Raw genomic sequence first — 19,095 nt, forward strand, 5'->3', positions numbered from 1 at the left:
TGGCGAGTGCCTGCTCAGAGTAATTCAATGACTTAGGAGAGGGACACAATGAGAGGGAACAGAGAGGAGAGGCACATGGAGGAAGAAGGACGTGTTCAAAACCAGGGAGAGTGCAGTGGGATGGAGGTTGTCCTCCATCATCTCCCTGGTGGCCTACATCTCATGGGGCTTTATAACTTGTTCTGTGAATACTGAGCTTCCGCATTTGGGGCCTAAATCATTTCTCTTCATCAATCTCCTGCCATGCAGGAGCTTTTGGAGGAAGCCAAGCTATCTCCTCCCAAATTACCCTTCCTTTTTGTGGCTGCCTCTGCCCTTCTGGGTTCTGCGGGAAGGAGGGCTGCACCACAACCAAGAAGTATTTTTTGAGGGCAGCAGCAGGCTTGTGAGCAGATCTCAAAGACATTCAGGCTACCTGCTGCTACATGGGCAGGCACCAGGCTGATATATGGACATAAATCTCATCTCACGTTTCCTGTACAGCTCGCAATGTCACTCACAAGCAACAGCCTCCTAGTGTGCAGCTGGAGGGCAACTGAAAAGCAGCTTATTGGGTAAATAATAAAAATATTTCACGTCTGTATAATACCTTTTGCTGTAGGCCCCCAAAAGACACATACGGACCCTGTCACTCCCTTTTACAGAGATCTGAGGGACAAAGAGCAGGGGCACGATTCTTTGCTGCATTGTGGTCTGCTTGGCCCAGGAGACAAAAGGCTACCTGGGAACAAGTTACATCTTCTTGATCCCCCTAGTATATTTTCATCTTCTTTGGCTCAACGGTGTGAATTCAAGTTGATGATGAGCTGCTCTAATGTACTGAACTTACCAATGGCTAAGTTCTTTATGGGACCCATAGGCCACTGTGCAGTAGGTACAGAATGCTCTTGATATGGACCCAAATCTCTTCTTGCCCATCCCAGATCAATAAATGCACCAGGTGAGAGGAATGAAGCTTTTATGATTGCAGAGAGGAAGGTCAAGTCTCCTCCAACATAATCCTGCTCAACAGGGAAGTGCTTATTGCACAGCACGGGCGCTGGTGTGGAACACCGACTCCATGGATGGGGATGGACAGGGCAGAGCCACACTGTTCCCTCCAGGACACTCTCTCCTCTCCCTGGGTCTTTGATTTTCATTTTTAAAAGACAAATTAAAATAGTCCTGGGAGCTTCGCTCAAATAAGTGCCAGCGGGCTGACCCTGCAGAAAGCTTTAGGCCCGGTCACACCTGGATGTGTATTTAGAGCCTGGCATGAGAAATGTGCATTTAGAAGAACTTGCCAGAACCACCATTTACTGGGACAGCTGCAGACACCATTGGATGAGATTACATAGAGGTCAGGGAGATGATCCCAGTGCTCCTATCTGGCTGTCAGATCTGGGATATCCCTCTCATTTGTCTTGCCAAGGGGCAGATGCTGGTAAGAGAGAGTGGCTCATGCCCGTAACACTCTCTGGCCTGCTGGACCTAGACAGAAGTGCAGTCTCCTCTCTGAAAAGTTACGCTGCGGCAGGATCTGACTACGCTGTGCCCATACCTAACATGGTTCAAAGATGGCTCAGTCTGGCAGAGAAAACAGTGCTGATCTACTTCAACTCTTTCCCTCCCCAGTTCTGGGAGTTATTACCTGTCTGAGAGTTATTACAATTCACTCTGTGATCTCCAGGACTTGAAACACTTTCTCTCAACACCTCTTGTTCACTTTTCCTGCGACCACTAAGTAAATGCCTGACTGAACCAAGTGTGCTGGATGGATATTTCTTACACACCTCAGCACGTTGTGCTTGCTCTGGAGGGGTGCATGCAGTAATAAATGCACTGTTGTGAACCTGAACATACTTGCAGTTCTTTCTACCCTGTCAGGCCCCATGAGCCAAGCACATGAGCACTTCACACACCTGTGAGGCAGAGCAATGCTGTTATTCCCATTTTGCACGTGGGGAGCAGAGGCACAGAGAGAGGCTAAGTAACATGCTCAACAGCATACAGTGAGTTGGTGGCTGAGTAAGGAATTGAATCCAGTTCTCACAGCCCTGGCAAAGGTGCTAAAGCCCCTGGTCCAGAGCAAAGACTCTGCTGTACTGCCAGCTCACTGCATTGCTCTGTGGCAGGACAGGCTCTAACCGAGCAGTCCCCCAAGAAAATTGGTAAAGCCCCTTCACTTCTGAAGCTAGCCAGAGCAAAGCACTAGAAACCATGCTGCAGGTGAAGCCTGACCACAATCACCAGGACTAGCTAGGAGGCACTTTGAGAGCTATATTCGGTCTTCAAGAGCCATACAGGATGGATTGGCCACACATCCCCAGGCAAAGGAGAGGAGTGACTGCAGTGGAGCAGGGTGCTCAGACCCTTCCATCAGCCAGGGCAGGGGACACACTCAGCTCCAGCCCAGACAGCACTTACCCATACTCGGAGCCCTTCCTTGCAGAGACTCCAGGAGAGGAGTGCAGCTCTGCTCCCCTCCCCTCCCCTCCCCTCTTTCCTGGGGCACTGCTGGGTACATAGATTTACATCACCAGGAAGTGATAAGCAAAGTTGGTGGCCAAGAGCAGGAGCCTGCCCCAACAGCCAGACAGCTTTCCAAACCTCCCCTCCAATGGCTGGCTTCACATTTGTGCTTCAAATGCTTTAAGTCAGAAAGGCATCGCTACACAGAGCAGCTGGTCTGACAGGCATGTGGCAGAAGCCAGAGCTTTCCAGGGTTGTAAGGTCACTTTCTTTCCTGCAGGCCTGGCTGCTGGGCAGGTGAGAGCAGAGCCAGGTGCTACACTATATTCAAAAGCTGGAGCCCTCATCAGTCTTGCCCTGCTTTCCTGTCACATCCCCAGGGATGCTGTTCAGCATTAATGAAGTCCTCCTGCTTACATCAATGATGCCATCCTCAGGTACAAGGAATGATGCCTCATCTAGCAAATGTCAGTCCATTCTGGGTACATGTTTGATGAGCCATTTGCAGTGCAGCGTTCACTCCCCTCCCTCCTGCAGCTGGGCTCCACTCAGAGCCAGTTCACAGAACTGCAACACACCCACTAAATCTTCCCCTGAGCAGTGGTCATCCAGGATGGTCTAGCTCCTCATTGCCTTATATATAAAAACAGCACCAAAACCCCCAAAGACTCAAAAAGCAATGAGGCAGGGCTCCAACCATCACTGGCTTGTTCCAATCTGCCATGTTATAGACCCTCTCTTGCATAAATTCATAGATTGTCAGGGGCTGGAAGGGACCTTGCAGATCATCGGGTCCAGCCCCTCCGCTCTAAGCAGGAAGACAACGGGTTAAGTGACCCCAGCGAGGTGACTGTCCAGTCTCCTCTTGAAAACCTCCAGGGTAGGTGACTGCACCACCTCTATAGGGTGTTTATTCCACGGTCTGGACACCCTGACTGTGAAGGAGTTTTTCCTGGTATTAAGCCTGAAGCAGCCTTCCAGGAGTTTGTATCCATTGGTCCTGGTCTTCCCCAGGGGTGCCATGTTGAACAGTTGTTCACAGAGCTCCTGATGCACTCCTCTGATATAGTGGTAAGCTGCTATCAAGTCCCCTCTCAACTTTCTCTTCTTTAGGCTAAAGAGGCCCACGTCCCTCAGCCTTTCCTCATATGGCTTGCCTTGCAAGTCCCAGATCATACAGGTGGCTCTTTTCTAGACCCTCTCAAGTTTTTCCATGTCCTTGTTTAAGTGCAGCACCCAGAACTGGACACAGTACTCCAGCTGCAGTCTCACCATGGCTGAGTCCAGTGGGAGTATCACTTCCTTAGTTTTACACGAGATGCACTGCTTGATGCATGCCAGCGTGTTGTTTGCCCTGCTGACCACCACCTCGCACTGACGGCTCATGTTCACGCAATGGTCAATCATTACCCCTAGGTCCCTTTCAGCCATGGTGCAAGTCAAGCTGTCACCACTGAGCCTACATGTATGTTGAGGGTTGTTTGGCCCCAGATGGAGCACCTTACACTTGGAAGTGTTAAACTTCATCTGGTTCTGGTCTGCCCAACTCTCAAGCCTGTCCAGGTCCGCCTGTATCAGCATCCTATCATCTGGCATGACCACACTGCCCCATAACTTGGTGTTGTCCACAAACTTAGCCAGCGAGCTTTTCACTCCCACATCCAAGTCATTGATAAAGATGTTGAAAAGCACCGGTCCAAGCATGGACCCCTGAGGGACACCACTGGCCACTTCGCAGCAGGATGACACAGATATATTCATGAGGACTCTCTGGGTCCTGCCCTGTAGCCAGTTTCCCACCCACTGAACCATCGAGCAGCTGAGCCCACAATCTTCCATACTAGAATCTTCTTATTTTTATTCTAGCACGATCAGCCATCAGCCTGGACTGGAAGTCAGAAGATCTGGGTTTTGTTCCCAGCTTTGCTACTGACCCATTGTGTGATCTTGGGAACTTAACTTCCCCTCTGTGCCTCAGCTTCCCTACCTGCCTTCTCTGTTTAGCCTGTAAGCTATTTAAGTTAGGGCCTATCTCTTTCTCTGTAAGTGCAACACCCTGTATAACAAGGACTTGCTCTCTGCTGGAGCCCCTAGAGCTCACATCGGAGAAGAATAAAATACTCACGTCCTCCGAGAGGCCCAGAATTTATGGGGATGAGGCTGTCTCCCCTACAAGACATGGCACCATTTTCATAACCTACACTACCACACAGTGCTAACTTAATGCCAGATTCCAATACTCTTACTCACACCGAGGAGCACTTGACTCTGTGAGTCAGGGGAGATGATGATCATCCCTGGAGCAAGGAGTTTCTTACTCCCCATGAGTAAGAATCTGTCCCTTTGATTACATGTGAGGCACAAAATACCCTTCTCCTGCTCTAAGTCCCCAAAACCTGGAGCAGGACCCCAGTTTTGCAGCTTGTGACTTGCTGCATGTGTTTATCAACTAGACCAACCCCCCAGGACAGCTACAGAAGGCAAGGCAAGATTGCACGGTGTCACTGAACACGTGCTGCTAGGTTCAGTCACTGATTTGGCAGAAGCCTGAACAAGTCGGCCCAGGAGGGTTCCCCTCAGCCAGAGCCAGGGGAGAGAATGGCTGGGAGGAGCCCACCTGGAAGGCTCCTAGTTCTCTTGCTGCCCACAGCTGCATGCTACAGAGGGACCTGCCCTCTCAGCAAAACTGATCCACATGCCAGATGGCAAGAATTCTCTCCAATGCACAGGCCTACCCCAGCTCCTTTATGAGTATGGGCACAATGGCTACACAGTGCAGGCAGAGGCAGCATGAGTAACCCATGGGCTCAAAAGGGGTCTCCTTCCATCATTCTCAGTGGCTTCTCCAGTTTCATCTCTTTAGAGATAAAGAAATCTCCCTCTCATGAGTAGTGGCCACTTTTTTATGCACTGTAACTCACAGGCACTCTGCAATTAGGCTACTCCTGGCACTGGCACTAGCCTGCAGCTGTGCCCCTACAGTGACAGCACATGCCCTCTCCTACAGCCTGGCCAGTTCCATCTGGAACAGACTATCCCTTCTCCAACTGAAGGGGAGCTGGCAGCAGGATCCAGGGGCAGGATTTCCTACCAGGGTTATGCCAAGCAGAGCTGTAGGGAGGTGGAGAGGCCAGCTCCTCCTGCCTGTCCAGCTGGCCTGTGCAGTGAGGGCTCCAAAGGTGGGTGGGATCTCCTGTGAATGCCACACCCAGTGCCAGATGCACAGGCAGACCTGGTGTAGGTGTTTGTGCATAAATAAAACGCTGCCAAGCTTTAAAAAGAGGGTTTCTGGAGCCAGAGCAACATCTACAAGCAACACTGCAGCTCCCTAGGCGTGGGGCACTGTGACAGACAACACACTGCTCCATACTGGGCTGGAGGAGACCCCAGAGAAAGCACACATGGAGTGGTGGGGTATAGGACCTGGAAGAACCTGGCACCGACTCAAACTGGCTGCAGACTAGTCTCTGCACCCCACTGTCTGCAGGCACAGAGCTGCTGCATGGTCCCCTGGGTTGGGATACATCCTGCTCTTAGAGGGAGAGACTGGCATGACTGAAAGCGCTGGGCCCCAGCAGTTACAGCATCACTTATCCAAAGGGTCAGCTGTAAGGAACCTGTCTGCATGGCCAGACCCAGTGGGCTGAGGGTGGACTATCACTTGCCTGTTCTGGAGAAGGCAGACAGGGCTCTGCTATCTCTGACTCCACCTACTCATTCTGATCCCGACTTGTGAACTGGCTTCTGTGGCTCTTGCCTCCTTAGGATGGCCATCGCAGTGTGCTCCATCTGCCTTTGATCAACACTCCACCACAGCCAGGAGAGCAGCAGGGGGCCGCAGAGCTAATTAAATATCTATCCAATTTAATTAAAAATAATTTAATGCAAATGGCTCCTCAGAACTGCCAGCCTACAACAGCCAGGAAATCACACAGCTATTTCTGTTCCTTAAGGCTAAAAACAGACCTCCAGTTTATCCCAGGTCTGATTTTCCTGGGCCTTGACTGGATTTAAAACAGGCATAGGACAGTCTTGTATACACTGTAGCTTGAATGGTAATTAACTCCAATTAGCCCCAATTGTGGAAGGGGAAGAGGGGAAAGTGTTATCGCAATACTTCACAAAGACTTAAAGTAGGACAATGGGCTTGTACATTTGTAGGATCCCAGAATAAAAGGCTTTGTCCCAGGAGAAATCTGACATCTCAGCTTCAGACTAGCTATACAGAAGGGCTAGGTGTTTGCAGGAGTCCTGCTTCTTAGGCTGAGAACCAAGGGAAAGGGCATCGGCTGTAGTCCAGGCTCTCTCCATCTGATCACTTTTACAGACTTTGCCTTGCCAGTCAGGGAAGCCATGGTCCCATCTGGTGGCTACATGTTACTTGCTCCCAGTGGGAAGAATTAAAGCTCAGGTTTGATGCTCAGCATTCAGGTCAGACAGGACAGAGGGGAGCACCAATGTCAGGAGTTTCACATATGCCTTGTGAGGCTGGAGATTCATTTCTCTTGCACCAGCCCTGCCCCTCTGTATCTGCACTGACTTCCTCCTGGTGCATCTCAGTGTGAGAGCTGGACCTGACTCCATATGTGATGAAACAGGCTGGCTACATGACTCTTCCCACACAGGTGGCAACAAAGCTCCCCCACATCCTCAAGTACTGTCAAGCTCCAGTCATTTTCCTGTGTTATCTCCTCTCCTGGCCCTGAGCCTTTCTCCATTCTCTCCTTAGAGGTGCACACTAGATGACACATCACTGGTTCAGGCACCAAGTGAGGCTTTTGGAGCCAGTGCAGTCCACCAGGAAGTGTTGTGTTAGTGCTAGTCCTGGATCTCACATGACATGCAGTGGGATGTTGATCAAGTCCCTGCATCATTCTGTGCCTCAGTTCCTTCATTTACCTTGTAAAGTGCTTGGGAAAAGCACCCACTGACAGTGACATGCAGAAGTTTAGCATGCCACTGGCCCCTAGCATGGCCAGCACAGTATAGGAGATACAGAACTTTACGTGCTGGCTTTGCTGACTGCACTCATAGTCTACAAAGCATATCAACCTTCCCAGAACTTATGTACAGCAGTCTGGAAAGCTCCAATGTTTTGAGGGTTAAGGTGTGAGGGTCACTAAAGCTGCCCTTTGGATTTGCTAAGGTCTTCTCATGATGATGACATTTGTTCTATGGAGTGAAAGGGAAGAGTTGAAGTTCTGCTGCATCTGTTGCAAATGGTCACCGATTGACTTCACTATCCCAGCCTGGGCTCTGTGACACAATTACTGCTGCCTTGGATTCACCTCCCTGCTCTCTCTGCCCTTCTCCCTGATGCTCCTGGTACAGCTCCACTAACTTCCAGCTACAGAGCACCTTAACAGTCATTGAGTCAGTACCAGCAGCAAATGGGGCCTGTTGATCCCTTTGCTTTTCTACTGCCCCCTTTGTTATCTGATGCAAGGAGGCCTAGGAATCTGTGGGATTTGTCACAAGGGGCACTTAGTATATGTTTTATTCAGAACATGTTCTGAACAGTTGCACGGTAATGCTCATTACAATCTCAGCCCCTCTGGACAGGGCTGGAGCCACTTGTGTGCCACCCCCAACACTCCCACGGCACTGACCCAAGCACTGCAGCTCACATCCACTTGTGGGGGTATGCAACCCTTGCATCTGGAGCCCAGTGCCCAGTGCTGCCCAGCCCAAGAGCACCTGCCTCTGGCATGCTGGGGCGAGCCAGGTCTCTGCTGCTGGCAGGGAGTGGAGGGAAGGAGCCAGGAGAGGATGAGACTCTGACTCCTCCTGCGGGATCCACAGGGCAAGTCCGGTCTCTGTCCTTGGCAGCGTTGAACCAGCCTCCGTGAGGTGCAGGGGCTCAGACTGGCAAACAGCTGATTGTTGATCCCGACACCCACACTGCACTAGTCTGGAACCCTTATTACCTCCATGGAGCAGTCTGACCATAGCTGAACATGCGTTACTTAATACGATCTGGAGACATTCCTCGTGTGAAAAGTCCTAACTTTGTCATATGATTACACTTAGCATACATTTTACTACTTGAACATGCAGATGCTCGCATTTTAAATGCAGTTAACACATCTTAGGTGCAATGTGCAACATGGTCCTATTGTTCTGTTCTGAATCTGAAAAGCAGGGAGGACAGTGGGAATTAAAACAAGCTTGTGCTGAACATCATGGACCCCCAGGGTAGAATTAAAAAAGACCTGCTCAGAAATGACTGAAAAAGTGTTTCTTTCAGCTTCTGCATTAAATGAGAAGTCAGAAAAACTACAGCCACCCAATTCAGTGGGAAAACAAACAGGTTTTGGGTACTTCAAAGGGCTGATTCAGGACCTGATACCTGAATAACCAACAATGAACCCTGCTGAGCTTCTCCTTTTGGGTATTTTAAATAGGAAAACCAGTGATGGTTAAATGGAAAGGAAACCTTAATATGACCATAAGAAACGTTTGACAAGCTCCCTCACTAAAGGCTTCTAAAAAAACTGCATTGCCACAGGATTGGAGGGAAGGTTTTTTTGTGGATTGAGAAGAATGATCATGGGTGTGGAGCAGTTGCCACATCAGGAAAGACTAAAAAAGCTAGGACTCTTCAATTTAGAAAGGAGAAGATTGAAGGGGGATATGATAGTGGTCCATAAAATCATGAAGGGTGTGGACCAAGTGAACCAGGAATTGTTGTTGTTCACCAAGTCCCAGACTGCTAGAACTAGGGCAGCACTCACTGAAACCAGTAGGAAATAGGTTTAAAAATAACAAGAGAAATGACTTTTTTTCAAGCAATTCCTAGTTAACCGGTAGAATCTGTTGTCATAGGAAATGGTAGACGCAGACAGTACAGCCAGGTTCAGAAAGGGACTAGACGAATTAATGGATGATAGATCTATTAATAGCTGTAGAACAGAACAGTTTGAGATGTTTCCTCTGGATTGGAGCCACCTGCATCCGCAGCCTCTCCTGCAGGCCCTTGGAGTGTGTGAGGGGTGGGGGACAAGCTGGGCTGAAAAGTGCAGCTCTGCAGCCCCAGTTCTGCATGTCAATCTGCCTGTGGCAGAATTCAATACTCAAATCAAAAGGCTACCAAGAGGGTGGGAGGGGACAGCCACAGACATCTCTTGTCTGAAGGACTCTGGGGTAGGCAGGGGAGGGAGTGAGCAGCGTGCTTCCCTCCTTGTACAGGGGCCAAGCATTGTGGTGCCTTTACAAGGATCTCATAGTACCCTGGGGTACTGCAGCATCCCGGCTGAGTATCATTGCTCTAAAGGGAAGGAAAATCCAGCTTCCTGGGAGCTTAAACTGTTAACACACAGAGGGCAAGATGCTACTCTCAGTGACACCAGTGTGAGCCAGAAGGAAAGCAGTTGTGATCAAGCTGACCCTAAATTCGTGGAGCATGCCTCGGCTGGTCATCTCCACCAGAAGCACTGGATGAGTTAGCATGTGCTCCAGATGCTCTGAGATCTGAGAAACTGTAAGAAGAGCCCCTGCTAGGATGGACAGATCTGTTGATTGCAACCCCATGGCACAGATAGAAGCAGTGCCAAATTACTGAGCTCAGTGCAAGAGACTAGTCTGCCTTGTTCACCAGCACCAGCATGGGAACCCTGGGTAGATAAATGAATGACTTCTTTTAACCCACCAAGGCCTACAGAGCCCAGTGTTTTCTCTGTGAGAGTTAGGGCTGCTCTGCACCTCAGATGTGGCTGTGTCAGGTCCCTGGGCAATAAAACCTTGACCAGGCAGAATCTGGCCTCAGTGCTACCTTGGCCTTGGACACTTCCTAACGGGGTTGGAAAACCACAACATCCTAGCTAGATCTCAGGCCAGTGTCCTCTCTACAGCAGAGACGAGCCCTAAGCCCTGTAGTCCTAGTACCAGCTCTCTCCCAGCCCTACCTCTTGTCTTGGGTCAGCTACTGCATCATTCTGCACCTATTTCTCTACCTGGAAAACAGCAGTAGTTTCTTTGCAGAGGGGTCACAAGGGTTTGTCAATGGTGGCACAGGTCTCTGGCACTCAATATATACTTAGTGGATATGTCTACATGTTGCCCTATGGCAACGTAACGATGCATTACATCACTGTATGGAGCACTACAGTGACATAGTGATCATGTGTGTCTACACGTGATCGTCAGCTATGTCTCCATAGCAGCACGCTCCTGGGGTATAGCACGCCACTGCAGTGATGTAGCGGCGAAATCTAAGTGTGTGTTGCTTGCACAGTGCAGTAAGTGCCTGTACTGTGCCGTGCTTTAGTACTTCCAAAAGGAAGTACTAAAGCATGGTGCCATAGCATACGGCGAAATGTAGATGTGCTATCTTCGGGCATGTCTGCACTCCAGTCAAACGTATGAGTAAAATGCATACATAACAGCTAACTACCCTGCACTGTGATTTCAGCTCATATAGGCCTTTCCCAGCTAGTTTTAAAACAGGAAGCTTGTCTCTGGTGGCTAACACTGGTCTGATCTTCCCAGCATTCATTGATTGAGGATCTTGGTCCTGCTCCCTCTTGACAGATTTGAAGGATTGACTGGATGGCAGAAGCCCTTTCTCAAGCTCCTCATACATACAGTCCACTTGCTGCCTGGAGTCAAATGTCACCCATTTCCTGAAGTCTGGCCCTCTGAACACAAGCATTACCTGTTAGTTCACCAAAATGTCACCTTCTCAGTCATCACTCCTGCAGGGGATCCACCTTCAGGACTACTCAGCCCATTCTCTAGGTCCTCTCAGTCTCCAGAGTCCAGCTCTCTTAACAAGCCACCTGCAACCATGCCAACCCCACTGGCACTCTCCCAGCAGGAAGATCGCCTGTCAGGCAAGCTCTGCTAAAAAGAATTGGATTATTCTGCCTTCCAGGCAGGGATCCTATTTCTGTTTAGTGGTGTTACAATTACTGTGCTCTCTGTAGAATAACCTAATAATCAGTAGTACAGAGCCATGATGCCTCTCAGGGAGAGGGTGCCTTGTAGATGCCAGAGATTATTAATTAATGACACCGCTAATTACTGAAAAGCAAGATTGTGCAGTGTGCCACAGCCACAACCTCCCACAGGCCCATGCTTCCTAACTGCATCTAACATCTGACCAGGGGGATTTGCAGCCTTGCAGTGCCGACGTTCAGTGTGTTCCCCTGTCATTGCCAGCTCTAGCTTTCCTCAGGGTTAAATCCTGTAATGGATCAGCCAGTGCTGGCATGACTATCTTGTGACAAGGATCTGTGTGTTGCAGGCTCCCATCTTGGGGTCTGGCAGGGGACTGTGACATCCCGGCTCTACCATACCCTCCCCTGGAGGAGGACAAGGTCTCAGCTCTGATATCTGTACCGTCCCCGGGGAAGGGAAGTCTGCTTTCCTTATGACTAGGGAGAGCAGTTGTGTAATAAGCTTCCTGTTTCTAGACTCACCCTTCCACATTAATCCAGCCTCCATCCCACAAATGCCTCCAAGAAGTATTGTTATTCATCCCATTTCAAGGTGAAATGCACTGAAAACTCACTTCAGGGGAAGAAAAGCTCAATGGGGAGCTTTCCTGGTATTTATAGCTTGTCCGAGGCTCTGTGGTTGATGGCTCATTTCAGCCAGAGAACCAGCTTTGCATTAATACTTCATGGGCCACAGACCTGAACTCCTAACCCAGTCTCATCACTGGGAAGTCAGTCTGGCTGCCGTCTGGACAGTGGCTTGGCAGGGGCCTCGATATTTTATGTCATAGGTCTCCAGAAAGGACCTGATGTGAATAAGTAAGTTATATCTTCCTTCCACCTGCACAACAGCAAGCACAGCTCTTTGGAAAGAGGAGTCACTGGCATTGCAGGGGGAAGGGCCTGCTAGCACACAGAAAAGACATGGCTTTCACTCAGAGAGGCCAGAAGCAATGAAACCACAGCCTGGGGCACTGGGCAGTACCTTCTAAGAGGTTACCACTTCTACCTCCCCTGCTTGGGTGCGGAGAGGGGAAAAGACGCTGAGGTTTTTTTTGCTGCTTCTTGCTAAGTCCATGTGACCTGCGGAGTACTCTTCCCTGGGGCCACATCCTCAGCTGGTGTAATCTGAAGTAGCTCCTCAAAATTGACGGAGAACCACCAATTCCCCAAGGATCTTCCTTGACTAGAGAATAGTCCAAAGCAGGGCCCTGGAACTGAATCAAACCAAACCATGGAAAAATAGGCCTGATACACCCCTGCCCTGCTCCCTGCACAGTCATTTACATAGGGGTAAAGTGAAGGTGAAATACTACAATTGTAGCTTGTGAGCCTTTCCTACCTACCTTGCACAGGTCTGCCCAAGGCCCAGAGTGGTAGAGAAGTGGGTGTCTCAGGGGCTCAGCCTACCTCTGTCATGTTTACAGCTCAGAAGGGTGCAGTGAAAAGTGATTAACCCGGTCTCTTTATGCTAGCCCACACTTGGTGGAATTAATGGCTGGTCCAGTAGAGAATCAATAAAAGGCTTTAATTGCTGCAACAGATCAGAACCAAATAAAGTGGCTGGTTTTAAAACAGGCTGGTGATCTCCTTATTGCCCATAACAATATTTGTAGTTATGTGCTCATTTAGGGGCAATCTAATCTCATGCTTCAGGACACTGGTTAATTGCACCAGGGGGCAGGAAATAATATTTTGGGGTCCCCTGATGCACAGATGTGCAGTGCAGGATGCACTGTACAACGGGCTGTGGGCACTGAGGGAGGTTTCCGTTGTCTCCCAAAGAAGGGAGAACAAACTTGAAGGATCAGTGGGAAATCCAAGGGTCAGAAAAATCAATGCATTTTTCCTGTCTGTTTAGAAAAATCCCAGGGTAAGAGACAGAACAAACAAGAGCCCCTGCTTAGTTCTGTGCAACCCATGAATCACTGGGGCTGTGGGGCAGCAAAATAGAGGAGTGTTTAGCCTGAGGTCTTAATTGATTTTCCGGTATTTATAGCTTTTAAATGTTATTGCTTGCTCTATTAGATTTGTAAATCTGCCTGCCTTAACTCAGAGGTTTTTTACACACCATTCAGAATCTGAGCATACGCACTGCATTCTCCATATCAGAGGGCTACGTGAATGCTAGCAGCTCCTGATTCTGGTCTCATCACAGACAGGTGACGCGCACCCTCTGATCTTCATTCTCCCTTGCGTAGGAGCTCTGCTCAGCACAGGGTGTAGGATCTTTTAGGAAAAGACTGGAGCGACTGTCAATGACTGTGGCAATTACTACTCTGCTAAGGGGCGTAATGGGGAGGGGGGGGCAGTTACAGCTCTCTGTGAACCACTCCAGACCCAACATCAGTCAGAGTAACGTAAGGGTTACACCAACTTAGGTCAGTGGAGAATAAGTGCAGAAGGGCTTCACTATGCTAGATTTCTGCCTCACAGGCTTTCCGCCTATGCTTTGTTGAGGAGGGGCAGCTGGCATATGAGCTGCCTTTGCCAGCACAGCTTTCCTTTGCAAGAGGGGAATTCTCCACTCATCATTTGTAACCAGAGCTGCCCCTCGGTACTGCTCAGGCTGTTAGTGATCCTTTAAGAATGGGTCTGATTCTTTAAGAATGGGTCAAGTAAAGCCATCCCAAGGCGGGACTCTGATTTACACAGTGCAAAGCTGTACTCCCATTAATTTCAATGGAGTTTCTCCATAGTGTCATAGCAGGTAGGGTCGGAAGGGACATGAGCAGATCATCAAGTCCAACCCCCTGCCATGGGCAGGAAAGGATGCTGGGGTCAAATGACCCCAGCTAGCTGTCTATCTAGCCTCCTTTTAAAGACCCCCAGGGTAGGAGCGAGCACCACTTCCCTTGGAAGTTGGTTCCAGATCCTAGCCGCCCTGACTGTGAAGTAGTGCCTCCTGATATCCAGCCTGAATCTACTCTCGGTCAACTTACGGCCGTTATACCTCATTACTCCCGGTAGTGCTAGGGGGAACAGGGACTCTCCCATTGCCTGCTGGTCCCCCTTGGCCAGTTTGTAGATGGCCACCAGATCCCCTCTCAGCCTTCTCTTGTGGAGGCTGAACAGGTTCAGGTCCCATAGCCTCCGCGCATAGGGCCTGACCTGCTGACCTCGATCATGCGGGTGGCCCTCCTCTGGACCCTCTCAATGCTGGCCACATCCCTCCTGAAGTGCGGCGCCCAGAACTGGACGCAGTACTCCAACTGCGGCCTGACCAATGCCACATAGAGGGGGAGGATCACCTCCTTGGACCTGCTCGCGATGCATCTGTGGATGCACGACAAGGTGCGGTTGGCCTTCCTGACGGCGTCCCCACATTGGTGGCCCATGTTCATTCTGGAATCCATAATGACACCAAGATCCTTTTCTGCCTCTGTGCTGAGGAGAAGGGAATTCCCCAGCCTGTAGGTCTGCTGCTGGTTCTTCCTCCCCAGCTACAGTACCCTGCACTTGCCAGTATTGAATCCCATCCTGTTCTCATCCTCCCACCCCTGTAACCTGTCTAGATCTAGTTGCAGCCTGTCTCTTTCCTCCAGCATGACTACTTCTCCCATCTTAGTGTCATCCGCGAATTTGAACAAGGTGCTTTTCACCCCCTCATCCAAGTCGCTGATGAAGATGTTGAACAGTGCGGGCCTGAGGACCGAGCCCTGGGGAACCCCACTGCCCACATCCCTCCAGGTCGAAAAAGACCTGTCCACCACCACTCTCTGGGTGCAGCCCTCCAGCCAGTTTCCAACCCATCTGACTATGTAGCCATCAACACCACAGTTGCCTAATTTCTTAATGAGAATGGGGTGAGAAACAGTGTCAAAGGCCTTCCTATAGTCCAGAAAGACTATATTTACCGTGACTCCTGCGTCCAAGGATTTTATGACCTGGTCGTAGAAGGCCACCAGGTTGGTCTGACAGGACCTGCCTTGAATAAACTCATGTTGGTTGCCACTAAGCATGATCTCTCCTGCTGGTCCCTCGCAAATGTGCTCCTGGATAATTTTCTCTTACCCAGGACTGAGGTAAGACTAATGGCCCTGTAGTTTCCTGGGTCCTCCTTCCTCCCTTTTTTGAAAATGGGGACCACGTTGGTCCTTTTCCAGTCCTCCGGCACCTCGCCAGAACACCATGAGTGCAACAATCAAGTAAAGTCCTTCTGATTCCTCAGTGTAGCTTTTAACCCAAGAGACTGTGGGAAAAGATGGAGGTTGGTGCTCAGGGGTTTTCAGGCACTTGCTGTTTAAGATGTTCTGACACACATATGCACATGGAAGCACAACCAGATATCTTTGCACCCTGGGCTGTGGCAACACACAGGGCAGCACTGACTGCTGAGCTGCAAGCAGCAGCATTGCAACCAGCTGCAGCCACAGCTATTTTTGTATCTCTGCCTCCCTCAAGGATGGTGCTCGGGGCTCCTGTCCCAGTCACCTCCCCTGATTTATACTACTGCTACTGTATCTATGGGCAGGGCAAAGGAAAGAACAGTTAAGAGGAGAATGATGAAACCTGGGGAATTTTCAGTGCTGGTGGAAGCTGCAGTGAAGACATGGCTTAGATGGGCTCAGGTGTTTTATCATCAACCTACATAGCCCTGCCATACAGAGGGTGAGACGATGGTGGAGAAGCTTAAGCCCTGTCAGTGCCTTCAGTCTACATACTGGTAGAGAGCAATGGACAGCCTCAGTCCAACAAAGACCAGGCTTCAAGAGCAAAGTCAAGGATCCCCTTGCTAGCTACGGGTGGGTTCAGAAAGGTCTCTTGATTGCCTGTAGAAAGTAAAACTACTGAGTTCATGTTTTATGCTGAAGTGCCCAACAAGAAAAACTAAGCAGATTAAAAGGGCAGAGGTTCAAGTACCTTACTCAGTGCTGTTCACATTGGGAAATATACTCAACAAAGCATCTACAGGCAACTCTGAGTTTCGATGCAATAATCAATCTTCATTTTTGTACAGGAATTTAATTTTGGGTCCCGAGCGGTTTCCAATTATGATTTAATAAGCTATAATTTAATTAAAATGCTATCCACTTGGAACGAATATGAAAGGAGATTAACATGAGCAAAAATTAATGTAACATTTAAAATTCATCTTTTATCCCTATGGGTTTTGTTAATGCTTTAATAGGTAGATCAAAAGTTTATAATAATCTAGCTACAGTCACCTTAGAGATTTTTGTCTGAATTGCCCCCAAATAATAAAATGTTACACTGCCCTTAATATTGCATTTCCCATTTTGCCAGTTGGATAGATCTGGGTGGAAATCAATAAGAGTTTGCTTTCATAGGCTTGTAAAAACCATTTCCCTCCCACAGTTAATCCATGTGCTTCTTGCAACCACTGAGTTTCAGGTTCAAAAGGCAAAACTCACCCCAGATCACCCAGTTCCATTTGACTGCCCATTAGAAATATCTAAGACTGCAAATTTGCCTTCCTCATCCTGCAGCTATAAAACCAGCCGCTGGGCTTGTTTTAATCCAGGAGCAAACATGTTCAAAATGTTTGTGATCATTAGCAAATGTTTCAAACAAATCCACTTTGACTAGAGTTTGCATAGAGCTCTGAAATTGGGTGAGTCTCCCCCTCCACTCACCCCAGTTTTAGCTCCCAGTGTACCAAGTTCTGCTTGGTATGGAGGACATGTCTGTGTGGGGAACTCCCCAATGCAAAAGGTAATAATTATGGACATGCTCTGGGAATCCAAATATCATGAACTGATATTTGGACCTGAAGGCTCCAAGCAAGACCAAGGTCCCATTTGTATAAGCACTGTACATATACATAGCCAGAGACGTTCTCTGCCCCAGAGAGTCTCAGGAGACAGATAGACAGACAACTTGTGGAGGGGAAGCAGGTGCACAGAGAAGCAACCTGACTCACTAAATATCACACAGTAGGCCAGTAGCTGATTTGGACATAGCATTTCAGTTTCTTGAGTTCTGACTCAGGGCTCTCTCACCTGCCCATGCTTGACTTTAACATGCATGGGATTTTCCCAGGCCCATCTTGTTACAGCTATGTTCCACCTTGGGAGCATCTAAACTTATGGCCATGCAGGCATTCAATATGCAGAGCCGAAAAATTTCACAGCATTTTGCTCCACAGCATGTTTGCCCAATATGGGCTGTGTGTTTTACAGTCACGGTCAGTATTGGCTGCATTTAAACAACTTTATAGTTGGTTTCCATTACTGACCACATGCTGCTTTTGGCAGCAGTTTAATGATAGACAATGCATTTAGTATGTGAATGTAAGATAAGGGACTTTTTCACCATGCGGGGGGGTGGGGGGTTGGAGAGAAGACCTCTTGTATTTCAGTAAATACAGTACAGATATGCACATCTGCATAGTAATATAAACTCCTGGGATCTGGAGTTTGATCTCAGTTACTCCACTGCCTTCAGATTTATGGTTATGTAGAGGAGAATCTGGCTTGGGGAGTCAAGTGAGCTCTTGGGGAAACTAGAAATGACACTGGGAAATGAAGGGTAAGATAGTCATTAGAAAGGGAGGGAACAGGCTCCCTTTGTCCTTCTGCACTCTGCCAGGTCCTGGTATGGTCTGCTTCTGAGCTACTAACTGGGCCAGGGTCCTTAGGTGAGCAAATCCTTCCCTCTCCAAGACCACAGCCAGAGCCTGCTGCCATCCATGCTGCAATACAGGGGAGACAGGACTAGACTAACCTGCACCTGAGCCTCGCTCTTCATCAGATAGCGCATCTTGCTGAGGATACATTGCTGGAGCTGCTCCCACGTTGTGCCTCTGTCTTCTCTCATCAGCAATGGTGGGCCAAACCTGAAAAACAGCAAGCAGTGGGTTGGGCATGCCAGTGAGAGGGGAATCTCACTAAATGGGCAGCCTTGCCAAGCCCTCCTAGAGATGTTTTCTGATATAGTGGTAGAGGCACGGATAAGCTAAGATTCACTGGAGGAGGATGGGGACGGGTGTCTTCTAACCAGTGAGGAGAAAGATTCCCACAATAGTGTCATGGATCTACATGTAGAAACACTCTAGAGGATCCTCTGGCTCCCCTGAAGGTCAGTGGGGGGAAGCTGTCCAGGGTGTCTTGAAGGCAGTGACCCTTAGGCGGTACCTAGAGGAGGGACCTTGTGAGGGTCCTGGTTGAAGTAGCTAGCTGTGACTGAAGGGATGCTAACTCCAGGAGATTTTCACAGGAGTTTTTATGAGGGCCAGGCAGTTGTCTGAATGTAGGGTAAGGATATATCAGGTTTGTGTTTTACCATATTCTGCTGTCAAAACATTTGATCACTTTTTTCTTTTTTATACCACTTGTTCTTCCTTGTGATAAACCCTTTTGTTTTTCTGTTACTTTACCAAAGTGCCTGTGGTAAAACATGATTTCTGGGCAAATTAAAAAGCTACGCATGCCCATTCAGCAGAGTGGGAGGTCAATAAGCTTATACAACCCAAGGGTATATCTCTGAGAGCACCCCGGCATCCTAGGCTTTTGTCACAAAGAGTCAGAGCCCTAAAGCACCCAGCAGTGAGCTTGGGCTTACATTGCCTTGGGTGTGTAAGTGCTGGAACCAGTAAGGCAGGAAGCCTAGGACAAGGCTGGAGTTGGGAAGAAGTAGATGATGTGGCTAATGCTGCTGGAACGGCACTGCTGAGACCCACACCGGGCCCGCTTGCATAAAGTGGAAATGCTTCTAACTAAATTGCATGCCATAAAGCAGAGCACAT

General features: G+C 49.0%; 1 protein-coding gene across 2 annotated transcripts in view; it reads right to left on the reverse strand.

Annotated features, from left to right (window-relative positions):
* USP43 (ubiquitin specific peptidase 43) overlaps positions 1-19,095 on the reverse strand; it is a 201,955-nt gene that overhangs the window by 25,765 nt on the left and 157,095 nt on the right. For both annotated transcript variants that reach the window (XM_059732202.1, XM_059732201.1), the window contains one exon: positions 18,075-18,186. In XM_059732202.1, the coding sequence (XP_059588185.1) occupies positions 18,075-18,186 (112 nt within the window). The remainder of the gene's footprint in view (positions 1-18,074; positions 18,187-19,095) is intronic.

The sequence above is a fragment of the Alligator mississippiensis genome, chromosome 8, assembly GCF_030867095.1.
Source record: "Alligator mississippiensis isolate rAllMis1 chromosome 8, rAllMis1, whole genome shotgun sequence".
NCBI lineage: Eukaryota > Metazoa > Chordata > Crocodylia > Alligatoridae > Alligator > Alligator mississippiensis.